Source organism: Copidosoma floridanum, unplaced genomic scaffold (assembly GCF_036245765.1).
Source record: "Copidosoma floridanum isolate Cflo_tuat_1 unplaced genomic scaffold, Cflo_Japanese_pri ptg000021l, whole genome shotgun sequence".
In the NCBI taxonomy this organism is placed as follows: domain Eukaryota; kingdom Metazoa; phylum Arthropoda; class Insecta; order Hymenoptera; family Encyrtidae; genus Copidosoma; species Copidosoma floridanum.
Window position 1 is genome coordinate 1,064,391 of NW_028321898.1, and position 20,429 is coordinate 1,084,819.

The 20,429-nt window shown below is 32.0% G+C and overlaps 1 protein-coding gene across 4 annotated transcripts in view; it reads left to right on the plus strand.

Annotated features, from left to right (window-relative positions):
* LOC106639940 (troponin C, isoallergen Bla g 6.0101-like) overlaps positions 1-19,781 on the plus strand; it is a 352,184-nt gene extending 332,403 nt beyond the window's left edge. For all 4 annotated transcript variants that reach the window (XM_089594188.1, XM_089594190.1, XM_089594189.1 and 1 more), the window contains one exon: positions 19,615-19,781. In XM_089594188.1, coding sequence (XP_089450314.1) covers positions 19,615-19,640 — 26 coding nt within the window. In that variant the 3' untranslated portion in view covers positions 19,641-19,781. The remainder of the gene's footprint in view (positions 1-19,614) is intronic.
* Positions 19,782-20,429: the final 648 nt, after the last annotated feature.

Genomic DNA, 20,429 nt, shown 5'->3' on the forward strand with positions numbered 1-20,429 from the left:
GAACACCAATGCAGTTGCTTATCATTTGAAAGATTATAAGTGTCATTTGATCTGTGGCAGCTTTTACTAACAAGAGCTTGTAAATAAAAATATCCAGACATATATCTAGTGAAAAAAATTATAAAAAATGTGGTTATATGATTTATGGTAAGTAGTTGAAATTTGATGATTTACATAACCGTTGAATTAACGAGTCAGATATTTAGAAAAAAAATGTAAAAAGGAGGGTGCTCTGTCCAGCGCCTCATCTTGTGATCAATCACCTTTTATGAGTTTTAATCTACCTTAAACTTTTCTAAAATTTCTTTTACTTTTTCATAAGTTTTCAAATTCAAGCTTGTTATTATAAAAATATTAAAGGAATAAAGCAAATTCTTAGATTTTTATCTCTCAACTGATTGTATAAGTTATGGTCAACTTTCTCTTACTTTTGAAACCCGATATAAAAGGGAAAGTTAAAATTTATTATTGATGGTAATGAATAACCTGCACCCAAAGTAGATATTGACATTCTTAAGCTTGGTAACCATAATTTTTCACTCCTTCTCCAGCTGCGGCAATCCCTTTATAAGGAGGTATTTATTTTTGGTGATACAATTCAATGCAGCTAAGCCCATTTTACTGGAACAGAAATAAGAAAATATTAGTATACAATGTATAAGATTGAATAAATTGTAATTTACCTAAGAAAATTTTTGCTCTCTTGCTTTCAGGTTTATACTCGCAGGAAGTGTGGAAGGTCTCTAGCCCATCATACAAGAGAATTAATCCTTCTGGAGGATGTAGCTCTATTCGTCGATCTTTTTCCTTCTCTTCTCTTTTATCTCCTCCTTCTTGCATGTCTCCTCCCACCTCATCATCTACACGGAGGATTATTGTCTAAATACAAGTCAATTCTTAAAATAGCGCCCTCGTTAATTAATGTGTTGTAATCAAAAAGTACGATGCATGGCACAAACATTTAAAGTGCATGCAGACATCATAAAATTAAGGTGTATGTAAACGGTTATATTGCGTGCATACATTGCTAATCTCGATGTCACAATACATACACCAAAGTTTTCAGTAAACGCTCTTGCATTCACTGAAATTTCCAGTGTACGTTGAAGCGCTCACCCAAGTTGAGATTTTATATCCATATACCATGATACAATGATGTGTTCATAAAGTTATTAATACACGGTAAGTTTTTAGAAAGGGTTTGACTTTTTAATAGAATCGAGAATTTCGATGTACGACATATTTTCACGCAAAGTAACCGTGCACACACACCTTAATTTTTTATCATCAGTGTACGTTAAAAATAACGTGTCCTACATTATACTTTACTGTTCATCCATGCTTATTGACGATGCTCTTTTATTTTCATACAAGTTTTTAGTGCTTGCATGTGAGAACAGTGATTATTTAGGACAATAATCCTCCGTGTAGAAGGAAAAGCATATTTATGAACTAGAGATCTTCATCATTTAGTGTAAAATATTCCTGTGGTAGCATATCTATGTTATCTTGGAGTAACTGACATTTATTATTTTAATGACTGAGAGCTATTTTTCTTAGTGGCTCTGTACGAACAATGTGTGGAACAAAGCCTTTATTATTTTGCTGATACATAAGTGTGGACTTGTTAAAGATAGTTTCAGTAGTCTTTATAGCTGATTTTTGTCTTTATTACTACTGTTTTGACACCATTAGCTTTTTTCACCAGTTTCTAGTTTTGTACACGAACAGAATGCATCTCACTTCGTAGTCCAATGACTACCATCGTTATGTTGCCACAATACTTATTCTTTATCAACGCTAATATTACCCTCTTGGACCAGTCCCATGGCGCAGATTGCTGTGAATAATCGCTCATCTCTGATATTGCTGAATGCTCGATAGAATTCTGAGCTGCTTTTTTAAATGGTAAAAGACTAATTTTTCGCCTTTTCATACATAGACGGATTATAATCACAGCCAGTAAAGGCGTAAAATGCTGGGAGAGCCGAGAACAGATGCGAGCCTAGTTTTTCGTAAATGGCAGACACGTTGATATAACGTTCGTTGTTTCTAGAACCAAACTATAGCCACACATTAATTGAGTTATCAAAATGTTGCATGCTTCCTAGGTCTGTTATGAGGACATATGCATCATTGCAACGGACAACAACATTAGTGGCACTACTGATTTGGGCCACAAAAAAGAAATCTTTCAAGTCAGCTTCTTAGTGACCATCACACTTGTACTAGAGTATGTGTTGGATACTGACATTATCATTGGTGACCAAATATTTGTAGCTCTTATCAAAAGAAATATACAGCTTCTTGCTCTTTGAAATAATCGCAGCATCTGGTTGACCCCTATAATCAATGAAAAAATCCACTAGTGCTTCCTTAAATTTAACATTTTGCATTTTATCATGGAAGTCTGTAGGTCGAACTTCATCTGGACCTGTAAAGGGAAAAAAATTAAATAAAAATCCAAACGAATAGAACAAAAGAAAAAATCAGATAAATTTATGGAAAATTTTAGGTCTTGCATTTAAAGCACGACAAATCTACAGTTTTCTACAGCAAAAAGAGCCATTTTGTCTGTAAGGTTAAAGTTGGAGATCATGTTTTCTTACTAAATGATAAATAATAAGCAGTTATTTACGTAACATGTGCGGAAAAGATGATTTTCCGCACGAGTGTGATCGCACGGTACGAGTTACCATCATCAGCCATGAGTGCGAGTCTATCACACGTGTCCGGAAAATAGGTGTTTTCCGCACTGACACTAGTAAGAAAAATCAATTATCCACACTAATATTAGTGTGGAAAATACCTATTTTCCGCACACTGTTGCGAACATAATAGTACGTATTACAAATTAATTTCTTCACCCTTTAAAGACGTTTCTTATTGTAATTTGTGTTAATGATGCTACTGAAGACATGAATGCCGAGCACAAATAAGTCTTTTTTTATAAGATCTATAAGTTGTATATGAATGGTTTGGTTAGAAAAAAAGCTATGAGCTATAGAACGATTCCTGTTTTATTAAAATTACTGAAATAGTAGTGTAAGCGTTCTCTTACGTCAAGTACATTTTATTTTTTTTATATAAACAATTGTATTGTATGCTATAATCAAACTATCAGTAGTAAAATACTTGTTCATTGACTTATTTGTGAAATAATAAAAACTAATTCCACTTTGGTAATTATCATCTAAGGTAATTAAAAATAATGTTGTATCGATAAAATGTTTAATAGTATATACTTACGGACTTTCTTGGCGTCTGTCTTCTAATCGCAGAGCAGTAAGAGAAGTATAACATGGCCTTGAATCGTAACCCACGCTGTTATTTGGTTCTGTGGAGATATATACGTTGGCAAGCTTTAAATGGTGCTCCATGCAGATTTTAAGCAAGTCGGTATGTTTTTTTTAGGTTGCTGTCGAATACTTCCTTACGCTTCCTGTTTCAGCACACAAAAAACACGTTAAAGAAGGATCTGACTTACTCGCTATTATTACTGCCACACATGATACACTAGAAGCAGCGAGAAAATAACGAAATTAGAAACTAAATTTGTATACTAGGAAAACAAGTGACGGACGGGAAGCAACAGGGAGAAGTATCAGTGCCGTAGTAATAATGCCTTTCATCGGTTATCGAGGACCGTAACGTAGCCGCTTAGTTGAGAGTGCTACAACGATCCGCTTCTGGGCCCAAAAGCAATTGTAACTATATAGCATATATAATAGTTACAATAGTCTCTAAAATGACCGTTATCTGGCGAGAGTAACTAAAAACAGAAAAAACATTTAAATTGCAAATTAAAGAAAATTCTTTCTAATAGTACTTTTTAAGTATTATAACAACACCTTGTAATTCTTTATTTACAATATTCTAGGTGTTTAAGGTCTTCAATCTTAGTTTTATATTATTAAATCTTAGTTACAGTATTCTCACTACGCAAAAGCAATAAATTTTTGAAAATAAATGCAGTATACCTATGATGGAACAATTTTTCCTCTTAGTTAGATGATCAGCAGATGTCTGGGGACATTGCAAAGAGTAAGAAAAACGTGTTTATACCAAAAAATGTATTTTTCAGATTTTATTTACATAAGCTAAATTCTACATGTTTACCAGACGTGAACTAATTGTTTGGAGCGATCTGCGCCGTGCTACCAGTCTATATGACTTTTCTATTTACGAGAAGAAGATCAAATTTATTATTCAATAGATAATAAAACGCATCAAGTCCATCGACATCTTGATTTACAACTTCATAACTATTTTGACCAGGAATTTCATATATCAAGCTTTAATTTTTTTGAAACGGTGCTTCATGTACGTGTAATAGAAATTATACATAAAAATTTTTAATATGTTGAGAATACTAAAACCGACATGTATTAGCTTTCTAATGCTGATTTTTGTACATTCAAGCTAAAAAGCCACAACATTTTCAGAAAAAATAAAGCAACTGTGAAAGCTTGGTAAGGCTGTGAGGGTTTTCACGCTGTAGCGTCCTTTTCACTTCACGAGTTTAACCTCTACTTGCTTTTGCTCATTTTCCATGGTGTTACCATACATGGCGTTGACCACGAGTTGTAAGGAAAGCTTTTCAAACTCATTTTTACTCTGCTTTCTCTTCTTCGTATTAAGATCAACGTATGGTTTGAGCCATCAACTTTCTCTAAAGCGTAAGACTCTATAAACTTTCTTAAGCACTTGTCCATGTTTTCAATCCTGCTTCAATGTCTTGTAATATGGACGTAGTGCTCTTTATCATACAAAGTAGTCATGAGCTCTGCTGCTTGGAGCAAGGTGGAGACATATGCCGTGGGTGGAGAGGCAAATCTTTTTGTTTATCATGAATAGCTACTGGGTACCTTAGATCTATTTTTAACATGTAGCTATAATGGAAACATAACCATCATCTGATACATCAGAGAAGTTTAATTCTGTCTTGTGGTCGACCAAGTAAAGGTCACATCTTAGTAATGCATGTGTCATCTCTCATCCATACAAGTTGCTTGCGTCAAAGTACATCAGATATTTACCTTCAATCTCTGAATTATAATCTTCTTCCATACGAGGTGTGCTCAAAAAGTTACGAGAATTATCGTTTTACGAAAAAAATATTCATTTATCAATCAATATCTATTTTGCTCCCTTCAAAATAATTCTCCTTTGATATAATACTCTTGTGTCAACGCTTTTTCCAATCTTCGAAACACTTTTGAAACTCGATCTTTGTAATAGCTTTTAGCTCTTTCAGCGATTTGCTTTTAATGTCATTTATACTTGTAAAATGATGGCCTTTTAATGTTCTCTTTATTTTTAAAAATAGAAAAAAATCACATGGAGCTATGTCTGGTGAATATGGAGGCTGAGGCATCGTTACAGTTTTGTTTTTTGCCAGAAATTCATGAACAAGTAATGTAGGGTGAGCAGGTGCATTATCGTGGTGCAAAAGCCATGAATTGTTTTGCCACAAATCTGGGCGTTTTTTTCGAATCGTTTCACGCAAACGGCATCGAACTTGTAGGTAGTACTCCTTATTTATCCACTATGCCACTTTTTTCACGTATTCATCGGTTGTTGATGTGCTTGAGCGTCCGGGTCGTTCGTCATCTTCAACGTTTTCGTGGTCATCTTGGAAACGCTTATACCACTCGTAAATCCTTGCTTTATTCATAGCAGACTTACTATATGCCTTTGTTAACATTTGACAAACTTTAATACACTTTATTTCATTTTTCACGCAAAATTAAATACAAATACTTTGATCCATTTTTTTTCACAAACGAAAATTGCCGAGCTCAGAAAACACGTCTAACGTTATCGGCTGCTACTTAAGAAGTAAGCAATGAATATTGCTAAAAATTTTATCGTAGTTCGGAAGCATGTACACCAAGATAATAAAAAAAAATTTTATACAGGTGGACTCTCCAAATCCGCGAAATTTAGAAATTCTCGTTACTTTTTGAACACACATCGTAATTTACTCGTTGTTCACCTTAGCATAGCAATTGCAACTCTGGCTCACACCTGCTAGTAATATCACTCTCATCCAGGTATGACGCTAATTTTTCCAAGGAGGAGAGCATGAATCAAAACGAATCACCAAATCGACTATTGATGTTACTGCCCTTGATGTGCTTCGTGAATGAAATATACGTCTCCTTGTTTTTAGCTATAAGGCTGACTTTTTTCTTGAAAGCTTCACTTGTGGTAAACTCTTTAATATTAAAGTATAAGTCGTAGTGTGTTAGATTATAAAATATCACTTTAATGAATTTTAAATTCTGATAGTTGATGTTGCAACTTTTGTGAGCAACACCTCTAAATTTTTCAGTCAGATGATAATGATCTGGTACTTTCTTCTGATTTTTTCTAGTAAGTCACTGCAAATGTGGCAAGTCTGAACTTTCTTAAATTCATCCTCCTCTGCATTAGTTCAATACATTAGCTTTAGATATAATTATGACTAATGAAAATATGCTGCGATAGCTTTCAGTTACCAAGTAAGCCACTCTGCTGGAGTCTCCATAGAATTATCTTCTCCTAAATAACTCTTGTAGAATTTTTAGCTATTGTCAAAGCTGCATTTCATGTAATAGCCTATACTTAAGGCTTGATGCTTTTAGAATAGACCTACGTAATTTTCTACAAGCTCAAGTAAACACTCAAAGTCCGCATCAATGATGTAAGGGGCTTGTTCAGCAGAGTAAAAGTTTTTAAATTTAAGAATAATATTTTCTTTACTTTATTACTTCATCCAATACTTGTTTACATTACCAGAATCAAGTTCATGCGCCTTAAGCTGATCTTCGCAATAAAAAGAAATGTAACCATCCGTCACAAAACCTAACATTTTCACTTTGTCTTAGGTATCTAATTTGCCACCATCATTGACAAATTTTTAGCCCATACGCAGTGGTTTTTAATTCTGCAACATTTTTATTTTTAACGTATTTTTTGTCATCTTCCTCAAAGTAAAAATTTTGCAGCAAAAGTAAATTAACGTGACTTCCTTTCTTAAAAAAGGTTGTATGACAGGATACGCCTGTATGCTTTTTACCATATTCTATTGAATATATATACGTCAATAAAAACATGATTCTGTGTCTTAAATTTATCTGTTTGCTTTAAAGAAATAAGGAATGTTGTATTATCAAAACTAAGTTAACTTTGATATAGGTTGTAATGATTTACCCTTCGAGCATTTCTGTCAATATGGTGCAGAGTACATAAAACTGCTAACTTAAAAAGACAATCATTATTATTTTGCCCGTTATTACAAGTTTCTTCCTTTCTTTTATTATGTGGTAATAAAATATATGAGCTTGCACACACTAGATTTGATTTATTTATATTTACTGCCAAACTCGTTGATTGTTAACGTGTTCCACAAGCATCTCTCACTTTGATCTCTTTCATCTGATATATTATGGGCTGTTTCAAGCATAAATCAAACCAATCATCATTCACATCTGCTGATCAGAGTGTATACACTCTCACTGTTTTTCTCACTAGAATGATCTGCACAGTTTTTGACTCACTACCCTACTACTATGGGAGGTGCCGCTGTGATTCTCCTTTGGTCTTCCTCAGTAAGCTGCTTAATTTATCTTGAACGCAGAGCAAACAAGCCCAAATGGGTTAGTAAGATTGCATTTTTTCTCTGGATAGTGACGTCGAAACGTACATATCTAACGCTTTCAGTGCTTGAATGGTCAACTCCAATAATCTTTGTAGGTTGTCATCGTAAGTTCCAGTAATCTACCTTAATGCTTTTTGCAGCAAATCTGCAGTGTACTGGATGGTCATGATGTTTACAAATAAAACGGAATATTATAGCAAGAGAGAAAATAATGGCAGTAGAAGGGACCTTCATTTATCTACCGAACTTTACAAGTAATAAGTTTTATAAATGTAAAAAACTAAAAGAAGCAAGCCAGGGGGTATAAATTGTGTTTCCTTATTTAATGATGCTATTCGATACTTATCTTATGTTTAAAGATTTTTAGCACTTATCTTATGATTAAAAAACTTAGTTCTTACCGTGTGTCCCATGTTTCATTTATACCGGCTGGTTTGCTTTTTTTCAGTTTTTTTATTGTTTTAAAACTTCCTTTATTTCATTTTTTTTTCATTTTTTCATGTAGTCCTCTTTATTTTAGTTCATTTTTATTCAAATCCTTTTTTATCTTATTTTTTTATTTTATTTTACTTTTTCATATCTTTTTTTATTTCGTTTCGTTTTATTTTCTTCATTTTTCATTTTATTATTTTTTGTCTTAGTTCTTTTTCTAATTCATTTCTTTTTTTTTATTTTATTTTACTTTTTTATTATATTTTATTTCCTTTATTCTTCTTTTATTTCCTTTTCAATTTTTTTTTTTTTTTTTTTTGATTTCATTTCATTTTTTAATGTCTTCTTAAATTTTATTTAATTTTTTTATTTCATTTATTAATTTATCGGCATTTTACCTTAAATTGCTTATCGAATTTGAAATAAGCCCTCTCAAAAACCATTAAAATGATATGTAATTCTGTATATATGTATGGATAAAAAAATCATTTATATAATTATTGAATGACATTTTGCTATTATTTGCTTATCAAATTTAAAATAAGCACCCTCAAAAACCATTAAAATCATGTGTTACTTGATACATATATTTATCCTTTGTTCCGTATTTATTAATTCAATAAATTAATCATATTATTTAACATTTTCCCATGATTTGTTTATATAATTCACAAGAAGCGCCCTTAAAAACTATTAAAACGATATGTTACTTGATATATACATATATTACGATCTTACATAATTTGTTTATTATTAATTTATTAAATGATTATATTTGTACAGTTGTATGACATTTTAACAAAACTGTTTCTGGCAACGACTCTCTTACTAAAAGACTGCATAAAGCCTGCCACAACTAAATCAAGTTAGTCATTCACTATCAGCTAGGAATTACTAATCCTCTTTAAGGTCTGTGCTGGGCGAGCCTAACAGCTATAAAAGAAAAACAAACTGTTTAAACGAGACAGTATCTAACAGGCAAACTAATTTTTTTGTCTAAGACCATCAAAAAAACTGAGCTCTGCAAAAAAAGGGCTTTAGACACCAACGTCTCCACCAATATTACAGCAGGAGACGTTAGGTAAGAGCACTACAACTAACTGTAACGACATCGTACGTCAAACTACCTTACCAAGTCTCGCCGTTTCGCCCGTGCTCCTGATTCTCAGAGGTCGATTAACTGTTTCTCTTTTGCTTTGTGATCGTGATTATAGGAATGACTATAAGTTGGTCCAGATGCTTATATGCGTATGAACATCTGGTCAATACTTAAGTGCACCGATGGCTGAAATACACAATTCTTGTATAAAAAAGAGCCATATCCAAGCCTACGGGCGATAATGAACAGTAAATAAAAAAAAAAATCTATATAAGTACCAAATAATACGATATTTAGTATATTAATATTGCATATGTACCATGCAGAGTCACATTTGATCAATAATTATCAGTTGTATCAACACATTAGGACCGAGATTTATCCCGAATCCTAACCAAAAGTTAATTTTTATCTTGAATACTAAAAAGATAAAAAATAAGATTTAATAAAAATTATCTTGTACTTTATTATATAATCAAGCCCTATTCTTTGGGTGGTTCACCAGTGGGTTTGTTCATGTTTGTTCACTCGATACATGCTCATACATCGAGGTCTTGCTCTCTCGTTGTGCGCATGCGCAAGAAATGTCACGTTAATAACGTATGAAGTGCTATAGAACCAAAATTAGGTAAAAAGACGACAAAATTAACAAATAATCAACTTCTTTGTTAACTTTCTTAGTAAACGCCACACTAACCCCAACTTTTTAAGTACGAGGAGAAAGCTATGACCTTAGCTATGAATCTGTCTTGTTTATTTTACTGTCATGAGCGATTTTATAGTCTTATTTATCTGGTTTGGCAAAAATCGATTACTATTCGTATGTCAACCAGCTAGCAAGTACAGTTTTCGTAGAGCTTTCACTCCAAATTCTCCACGCTAAGCAGGTCTGAGATTTTGAGTGTAAGTATATTGGAACTTTTATAATAAATTCTCAAAATTTTATCTTCTTCATGAGACACTCAGGTTTACTCGCAAACTACCTTAAGCTGACAAGAATCAATACTCTCGTCGTCTTGCACAATGACGGTAGCCTAGGGCTTGCCACACAACCTTACTTGGTTTCTTGCATCACACTTCTTGTCATATACACAGGCATCTTACAAGTAGTGTTCTTATACATCACAATTTTTGTCAAACTTACATGTTAAAAGTAGTATTACAGCACAAATAAGCTACTCAAACTATATTAATTGATAATTAGTCGTTTTAAATATTTTGTTACTATGTGATCATAATTTTATTTGATTGCTGCAATACTTAAATCTGTATACATTTAAAAACAGATGCCTTCTCGTCAACTTCATCTTTTCGTGCTGACTATTCTCTTTGCATAATCCCATGCAAAAAGAAATGAAGGACACTTATTTAAGTTATCAGTACTTACACGACAATACCTTAAGTGATGATGCTTTAAATACTGGATAATTTTTGTGTTTTTTTTTTCTTTTTACTTCATCTGTATATGAATAAATTAACAATCATATTTAGCTCAAGTCCTTAGTCTTTCTTTTTAAATATCTTAATAATTGTTTCTCTCTTTCACAGAATTTAATTAAAGCAACATACTATAACAAATGCAAACAACTTTATTATTACAAAAAAAATATACATACCTATATTTATTAAAAGAAATTTTAGATCATGTTAATTTGTTTTAAGTATTAATGCCTCTCTTCTTAATTTCAAATGTATTCTTACTACGTCCCAAATGCCTTTATCATAGACATATGTCCTGTTATAGCTTTCTCATTATTCAATACTCCAATTTTTGCCTCTGAAAATTGTTACTGAAAAACAATACGTTAGGCCAGCCGTGGCTTGAACGAGAAGAAAATCCTTTATAAAAAGTAAATCCGATAAGCAAGTTTTTTTAAAAGACTTATAGCTAATCTACAGTAAGACGTTATTGACTTATAAGTTGTTAGTTAACTCTGGACTGCGATATTTCTTGTTAAAGTCTACATGTCATTCTTAGATAAACTTGAATTATCATAACTTATTAACATTACCTGAAATTAATAATGAACAAAGGCTTTTTATCGGATGACAGAATGTAAAGCAGACAATAAAATTTGTATAACCTTTGCATCATTGAACCTTACAGCAGTTAGACGTTCGTAACTACTTATGGTGCGAAACGGCTGTGCCATCTACTAGATGTATCTTTCAATTGAGAGGTGAGAGAAGCTGAGAAGGTATGTTATAACAATATAAAAAGCAGTTTTGTTATAAAGTTTTACGTAGTTATAAAAAACTGTGAGATGTAGAAATGTTTGTGTCATTAGAATCAGACATCAACAAATTTAAAACAAAAGTACTTTAGAAAGACAGTTGTTCCTGCAAAGTCATTATCGTGTAAACTGTAATAATTCTTTGAGTGCATCAGAGCAAGAGAGACAGACAATCATAGCTTACCTCTCTTTTGCTCTAACATGCTTAAATTGATTCCACGAAGTCAGTTTATTTCATGTTATTTAAGCTTTAAATATTACTTGTATTGTAAAAACACACTTCCTTTTACTACTTAGAAACATATTTCAATGATTACAGACATTCAGAGCCCTTTTAACATCTCACAACAACGTAAAAATTAACAATAAAATAGCTTTTTTTCAAGAGTTGTTACATACCTGTTCAGCTTCTTGTACCTCTATATTAAGGCATTTGTCAGTGGTAGTAACCTAGTATAGCAGACGTTATTTCACGATATCTTGTAACTTATTTCTTCAATTTAACTATAAGGTGATAATGACGTGCAATTCAATAGCTATTTTAGTACACTACAACCATTTTTATGAGAAATTTAGAATGTAATTGGAATCCCTTAGCATTTGAAAGCTATTTGCTTAAAATTTTTATTTTCAAAGTGGTTTAATTAAAAAAAAATTACTTTACACGCGTTTTTTTCGGAATTTCACCGTTATCTATCAATTTAAAACAAAAAAAAAGTTTAGGGAGAGAAAGTGGGTAAAAATATAAAAGAGAAGCATAGAGAACGAGAAAGATGAAGGTGAAAACAGATTTATTAATGACAAGGTTTACCGAACGAAATGGCCACAAAAGAAAATACATTACATTTACAGGTAATGTATGTGATGTATGTAATGATGTATAAGTAACAAAATGCATGCAATAACAAATTTTTAGATAAATATCACAATGAATCATTTCGAAATCTATTAGACGCAACTAAATAATAATATTACTAATATATAAAGCAATGTCCCTAAAATCGTGGTAATCGCTAACCGCAAAAGCTACTATACCGATTTTTCTGAAATTTTGCAGACAGTAAATTAAGAATACGGTTGTTAGTCGTGCAGCTGGGTATCCTGACTACTAACGACAACTCTCCTCTAATGGGGAAGCGATCTAAGACTAACTTCACCCTAAACCAGCAAGGTCACCAAGTGCTTCGAAAAAACAGGCGTTCTGAAAGGAAACTTCTCTGGCGTAATACCAGGAGACGTCCAATCAGAGCACAATTTGCTCTAAATTTTCCTAATGCCATTAGTAATATTTACATTTACTACATAGTTATCAATTTCATTGGTCCTTTTAGGGCATTCCAACGTTTAACTACTTTTTCAATAATATTTTTAAGAATTTCAAATAACTGGAAACATAAATACTGGCTTTTTTCAGGGCCATCAGTAATATTAACGTTAACTATACAATTATTTATCTAATTGGTCCATTTTAGAGCAATCTAACATTTAACTACTATGCCAACAATATTTTTAAGAACTATTTTAGATGAAAACCTTGAAGCGACGTAAGATAATGATTTGTCCACTAATAGTAGGGCTATATAATGTCAGCTGACATCAAATCAAGGCAGTCATTCACTGACAAACTTTGAGAGCGAAGCTGTTCGTTATGAGGCTGAAAAATCCGGCCACCGACAACCCTGCATCATTTTCTCGACTTTAAGCATTCAACCAGGAATTACTGGTCTTCCAGTCTGCACCCAGCATACTAAGTCTTACTGACTGGTCCTTTTAAGTACCATCTAACGTTTAACTACTTTGCCAACATTAAAAAATAACTATTTTATATAAATTTCTTAAAACGATTTGTTCGCTAATAGTAGGGCATAGTAGGGCTATATAAAGCCAGATGACGCTAAATCGAGTCAATCATTCTCTGATAGGCGTCGAAAGTGGAGCTGTTTATTGTAAGGCTGGGAATTCTGGCCACCAACAACGTTGCATCGTCCTCTCGACTATAAGCATTTAACCAAGATTTAATGATCCTCTAGTCTGTGCTCAACTTACTGAGTCTTGCTGACCGGTCCCTTTAAGAACCATGTAACGATATAATTTTTTAACAATGCCTAGGATTACAAGAGGGGGAGTCAGAAGGAGAACTTCAAATGCTTCAAGCGTTTACAATTTCAGGTTTTGAGAAATTGACGCAGAACATTTATCATTACAACAGCAGTGGCGAAATCAACGAATGAATAAACATTTTAGGGACAGATCCACTTTCTATTACAACCCTGACATAAATTACTTCAACTTTCGAGCAATTCAAATTGGTGGAATGGCTTGTATTTTCACTCATTGTGGCGCTAAAAAATAGAGACATAAGGCTGCAGGGCTTTGTTGTTCTAGTGGTAAGATTTTCTTGATTCATTGAAAAAATCTCCTGAATTGGTAAGGTGTCTATTCATGGATGAACACCTCCTATCAAATCATTTTCATGATAATGGCAGACGTTACAATACTTTATTACAAATGATATAATTTTAAGGTGAAAAGATCAGAGAAGAAGACTTTATGCCAACTTTAAAAATTCAAGGTCAATTATACCACTCAATACGCGGCTTACGTCCTGAACAAAAAAAAGTCCACAGTATATAATTATATATTAATATAATGATGTATAATTAATTCTTCTTGGCAACAATACGATAAAAGAATTTTCATAGCTTGCATCTCAGGGACAGGAAAATAAATATCTTAAATAATTTCCTTTTGTTAAAACCCTCTTACTACGAACCTAGCTTTGAATTTGTTTTCATCTTTTTTTTAATGACCCCATTTTGCTTTTAGAATTCTCTTATATTTTACCTTATTAAAATGCATTCAAGTCTTATTTTTATTTAAACAATCAATTTCTTTTTTCATTGCATTTTTTTAATCATCAGATTTAAAATTTTCCATCGCTTCATAAAATCTTTTCAGATTTTCTGCACTACAATAATTGACATAAATCGTAATATATACATAGTTATCAAAATATATTTCTGGAAGCTTGAAATTTTTTTTAGGTCTACTATTAACATTGTTTTTTTTATGATTTTCACATTCATTTTCTCTCTCAGTAAAACCATTGTAGTTTTCATACCTCGCACTTTCAAATCCGTCGCTTGACTCAGATTCGTCATCTACAATTTCATTTTCACTTTTTAATTTATCATTATCATTATCCCTTAATCCAATACAATATTCATCTTTTTTAATGACATCTACATGTCTTGCTAAAATAACTTTATTATTAATTCGAATTCGATGTCCTACATTTTCATTACCTACAAGCATTCCTAAATTTGCTTTTTTATCCTATTTTGACCGCCTTCTGTGTTTAGGCACACGTACAAACACTCCTCTTACATACATTTTTATACGTTTAACATTAGGTTTTCTACCGAAGAAGAACTCAAAAGGAATTTCGAAATCAGCCGTATTCGCAAGTGTCCTATTCTTTAAATATGCTGCTGTGCATACAACATTCAGCAAAAACCTTTTACTCATTCAAGATTTAGATAGCAAACATCTAGCAACTTTTGTAATTTTCTATTGTATCTCTCAGCTATTCCGCTTAACTCATGTTCATACAGTGGACATAAATCTAAAATGACTTTTTTTCTTCTAATGATTCAAAAATTTCTCTATTCATAAATTCCTTTCCGTTATCTCACCTATATTTTTTAATTTTTTTTCCTGTAATATTTTTTACTTCGCTTACATATGATATGAAACAATCGTAGACTTGATCTTTTCGTTGAATTAGGTAAACTAAAGCTATTCTATTGTGGTCGTCAATAGAAATAAAAGAATACTTTTTCCCATTTAATTTTATAGTATAATAAGGCCCTTTGAGATCAGTATGTACTATTTCTAAGATGTTCTTGGCCTTTTGTCTATTATTTTTGAATGGCAAATTGTGCATTCTATTTTCATACAAAAAGCGCATTTCAGGTAGTCACTCTTAATTTCTTTTGGCAGATATTCCGCCAGTTCATTTTTACATGAAACATTTAAGTATTTTCAATTTACACGTCCCAAAATACAATGCCAGTCTTCCTCTGAAATACTGTTATCATTATTTTTAGTACTCATAGTAATGATGGTAATTTTATAGTTATTTCGAATTTCACTTTGCATTCTGTATAATTAATCTGTTTTATACACGATAGCTAAAAGCTCACCCTCACTAATAAATTTTTTCCGTATTATTTTAAGCAACAACTTTATTTTTATCTGTAGTTTTTGATAATCTTTAAAATTTTTTTTTTATTTCTTCAATATAGTATACATTAGACATTTTAATTCTTACTGATTTATCGTACACTTTAAAGCAACTCGAAATTTTTTCTATTTTAGTCACTTTCAAACTTCTACCGTCTGCTATATTTACGTTTACTGGATTTTGTAACTCAATAAAATTTACAAAAACGTCATCTCGATTTACCACATAATCAGCGCAACCGCTATTTAGAAGCCAGTCAATACGTTTACCTTCCGTTTTGCTATGCATCGCAGGAGACTCGACGACTTTCACAGAAAAGGTGCTGAGCGAGCTGTTGCCTTACTGCCACATTTCTTATTGCGACTTGTAGCCTCTACCTCGTTGTCCGCTTGAGCCTCTACCTCTGCCTCTACATCTTAATGCTCATTGTTGCGTGTTGTTTCCACGAAATTGTTGGTGTCCACCCCTCTGTGCTCAGCCGTTATAGCCAGCAGTGCTTGCATCCAGCAAATCTTTCTTAAAATTTTCAACTTAACCACAGCCGTAACAGGCTCTTTCTCATTTTCTTTATTTATTCTCGTGATTTTTTGATTTTGACACGAATGCATTTGATTTGACTCGTACAGTAGCGCTATTACTTTAATTTTTAATTTCAAACATTTTTATTTTATCAATCACATACCTATCTGTTTGATTTTCTGATTTTAACGTGTCTATTAAATCTTCAATATTACTATAAAATTTTGATAATTTTGTCAATAAATAATTTAACTTTTTTTTTTCATTCACTATAGCATCAGCTGTTTCAAACTCGTTCACTGATTTTTTAAATTCACTAATAAAAACTGATGATTTTTTCAAATCCTTTAACATTATCTCCAGCTCATTCTGGCATCTATTATCTGCAAAGCCGTTGACTCCTTTAAATTTATAGTAGCAAATTTTTTCATAATTTAGAATTCCGTGTCCAAATCACCAACAAATTGCAGCTGCTTATTTAAAATAGCACTGTAAATGTAATTCATGGCCTTCAAGTCGTTCTCGGCCCATTCAAATCTTCTTTGTTTGTCGATACTCTTTATCTTTCTATCACCGTTGCACATTCCTTCAATCTTCAAAAAACCGTTATTCTTTTTTTCCAGTGTGCATAATCTTGGCCATCAAACACAGGTACTAGAATTTCTACCATTTTTGAATTGGTCGTTTCCTCTCTTGAAACTTCTAGATTTTTCAAATCTTCTTTTTTCTTGAAAACATACTCTCTTAACACCAGTATGTGTTTGATCACATTTACCAAAAATTTTCTTAAACTTCTTAGTGTTGGATTGACACTTTTTTTTATTTGTGATCGCTTGCATATAATCTCTTCTATTTTTTAAACTTGAACGGGACACGTGAGTAGATCTATTTTTTGTTTTTTAATATTGTATTATAATTATTCAGATTCAATCTTACAAGATTCTTAAACTTGTTCTGTACAGGACAAAGTGTCGTGTAACAAGTAATAAATTCAATAGTATAATCAAGGAACGTCTTACACCTTGTAATAAACTGTATCCCTTACATTCCAGGCCCCACCATAGCTCTAAACATACTTTCTCTCTCACAGGTGCTAGATTTTAAGGACCTACCATTACGTAGAAAGCGATACTATGTTATTTAAGACAATAACGAGTATCGTGCCAGAGTAGGCCACGCTTCAGATGTATCTCATATGAAGATTCACTTATTTGAGCTGCCATCTAATTTTATACATATTCATATATATACCCAAGCGGTTTGCACTGGTATGCGCAGTATGTAAACAAATAACTACTGCAAGCACCAAAAGATGCTGATGAAGATCTACAAAAAAGTTAATTCAAGAATTTTAGGTATAAATTTGTAACAACAATTTTAATTATATCTGACTTACCATCTCTGTGCACAATAATATCACCTTTCTGTGCCTAATCATATTTATCACCACGCTTTCTCACCATATTCTTGGTCCACATGTAAAGCTTATATAGGAGGTGGAGGAGCAATCTCGTAAAATGTAGTAATGACGTTAGTATGAGATCTGTATAGTCCGCAAACTCAGCAGACATGGCATACTGTAACTGAGAGAAAAATGGCGTCACATTGACAGAAATGTACTATTTACGATTTTCTAACGTCAGCGTCATGGAGATATTCTCACTAAAGAAAGTTCACATTACCGTACATTGTCGTCACTTACAGTAAAAGTATGTCAGTGACGCCATTTCTCTCTTAGCTGCAGTACACCATCTATGGTGAGTTTGCTGACTGTAGAGACCTCATTAAGTTGCGAGAACAAACTTACGCATTTCACTTCACCGAAGGATTTTTTCTTTGACATTACAAAATCACGTGCACCACCTGACTTTAACTATATAATAAAATTAACACGTAAACACGACTAAAGGTTCAGTCATCTGTGTTGAGTTCTTAGCACTTTTTAGTTGTATGGACTTTATTGTTAAGATATTTTTTTGTAAATATTGCTGACCAAGGATATTTAGAACAGAGTTCATAATCTCAGTTATCGACATAGAAACTCACAAGACACACCAATGACCTTTAGATCGACCGTTGGCCTATCCCTCTCTATAACCTTATGCACACACATATCTATGTTTAATTTATTCATCTGTAGTGTAACATTACTGAACTAGGCTCTAAAGACACCGCTTTACGATACAAGCTTATGAATACACTTGTCATGCTCTGACGTCGATTTTCTTCGAAACTTTTCTATCTTAACAGTATCGTAGGTACATGACTCATCGTAATAATCAACATGTTGTCGTTACTTTTGATTGAAAAGTTGGTGGGCCACCCTGAGCTTGATGCGCCTTATGAGAAAACGTTCATATTTACAAGATTAGCAAGGCTACGGTTTAACAAATGCTACTTAGTCCATGGGACAATAGCTTTAACGACCTCATCACCTCCTTTATATTACGACGATGAATGCAATCATAAAAGTCACTCTCAGGTCTCAATCATATACAGTTTTTAATACAACCAAGGTAAAATTTATTATTGCATGCTATACAATTCCACGTACCGTTCACAATTTCCTTTGTGCACTTTTCACATTTGACACGAATAGAGGACTGAAAGTTCTGCGTAAACGCAGCAATGATACGCAAGGTAAACGAGTCCTAATGTAAGTATTAAGAATATCAACATAAATTTTTTAATAATATTGATACTGACATTTTCACACAACATAGACTTAGACGTACAAAGTTCACAATTATAAACTTACTAATAGATAAAACTAGAATATAAAACTAGATTCCAGTGTGCCTGTCACAAAACACAACAGTAATAATCATATGGATGTGTAGGTTTAAAGTATATACAATTTAAAAAAAAAATTGTGTCTCTTAAATAAACTATATTTTAATAAATAATTAAATAATTTAAGAAACAAACTTTAGTTAGAAAAAAAAGAAAAAAAATATAAAAATGCATGCAAATTTTTCAAACAATAATATATTATGTTATCTTTGGGCAATATACTGTGGGAACACTAACAGCAAAAAGATATGAAGGCACTCTATAAATGATAATATAGATGTAACAAATACATGTTAAATGCTAGAGAGTAGCAAGAAAAGTAAAAACGTAGCCAAGCATTTGTAACAAAATGTTTGTCTATACGTATTTTCAGTGTTTATCACAAAACTCTTTGTTTGCAGTAGACAGTTGGAAATAACAATTGCTTTCTACGTAGTAAGGTTAAATTTTCACTTTTTTTGAATATGTAGCCTAAAAAGTGCGATAATGCTTTTCAGGTAGCGTACTTAACAATAATTCAATACTATATAAAAAATGTAAGTTTTTATATTTTAAAAATTAAAATATTAAAAAAGTTTTTAATATGTATAATTAATTGTTTTCTACAATCTTCTTTTTACTAACAAGATTTCTTTTTTTTTTTTAGAGTTTTTAGAAGCAATGACAAAATAAAGTACTAGATAATACAGAAGAATCAGTGTATTGTTTTCACGTTACGCAATGTGGTCTAGAGGTATTCCAGAATGCTTAAATCAAAAATTCTATGTCTATGAGGATTGAAATAAGCTTATAAACATATATATATATATGTATATAAATACATATATATATATGTTTGTTTGTGTCTGTATTTTTATGCGAATTTATTTTTAAGAATTTATTTCAAGCACATTAATTCGGTGACAAGAAAAAAAAATTCAGACAAATGTACAAATTTAAATCACATCAATGTTAAGGCCATATAAATGGAAGTATCGGACTGCAAGACATAATAAATAATAAAACTATGTGTTTGTTCTTATTTTGAAAAGTATTCTGTTATTCTTATTAAACATAACATAAAAAAAAAAGTAAGTATTTAACATTCAAATTCAGCGTGTTCAGCAGGTTATCTATTATTATATTACTTTATACGATTTTTAATTCCCTATTTTCAAACTTACAATGGCAACTTTCAAAAAGATGCTCACTTTTTAATGAATATTTAATATTATATCGTAGGCAATAGTGAGGACTGGTACACAACGAGATGAAATAGAAAAATTCTTTAAGAACATAATGAATTTGAAGACAAAACTTCAATATTACTATTTTGCTCAATTCATTGCAAAAAGAACGATTTTAGTAATTACTTAAAAATATTTTAGGCGAGAGTGAAAGGATCAGCGCATGATGACTACAAAAAACTTTTTTTCTCAGTAATTTTTAAGGTATGATAGTATATTACTCACCTAGGGAGGA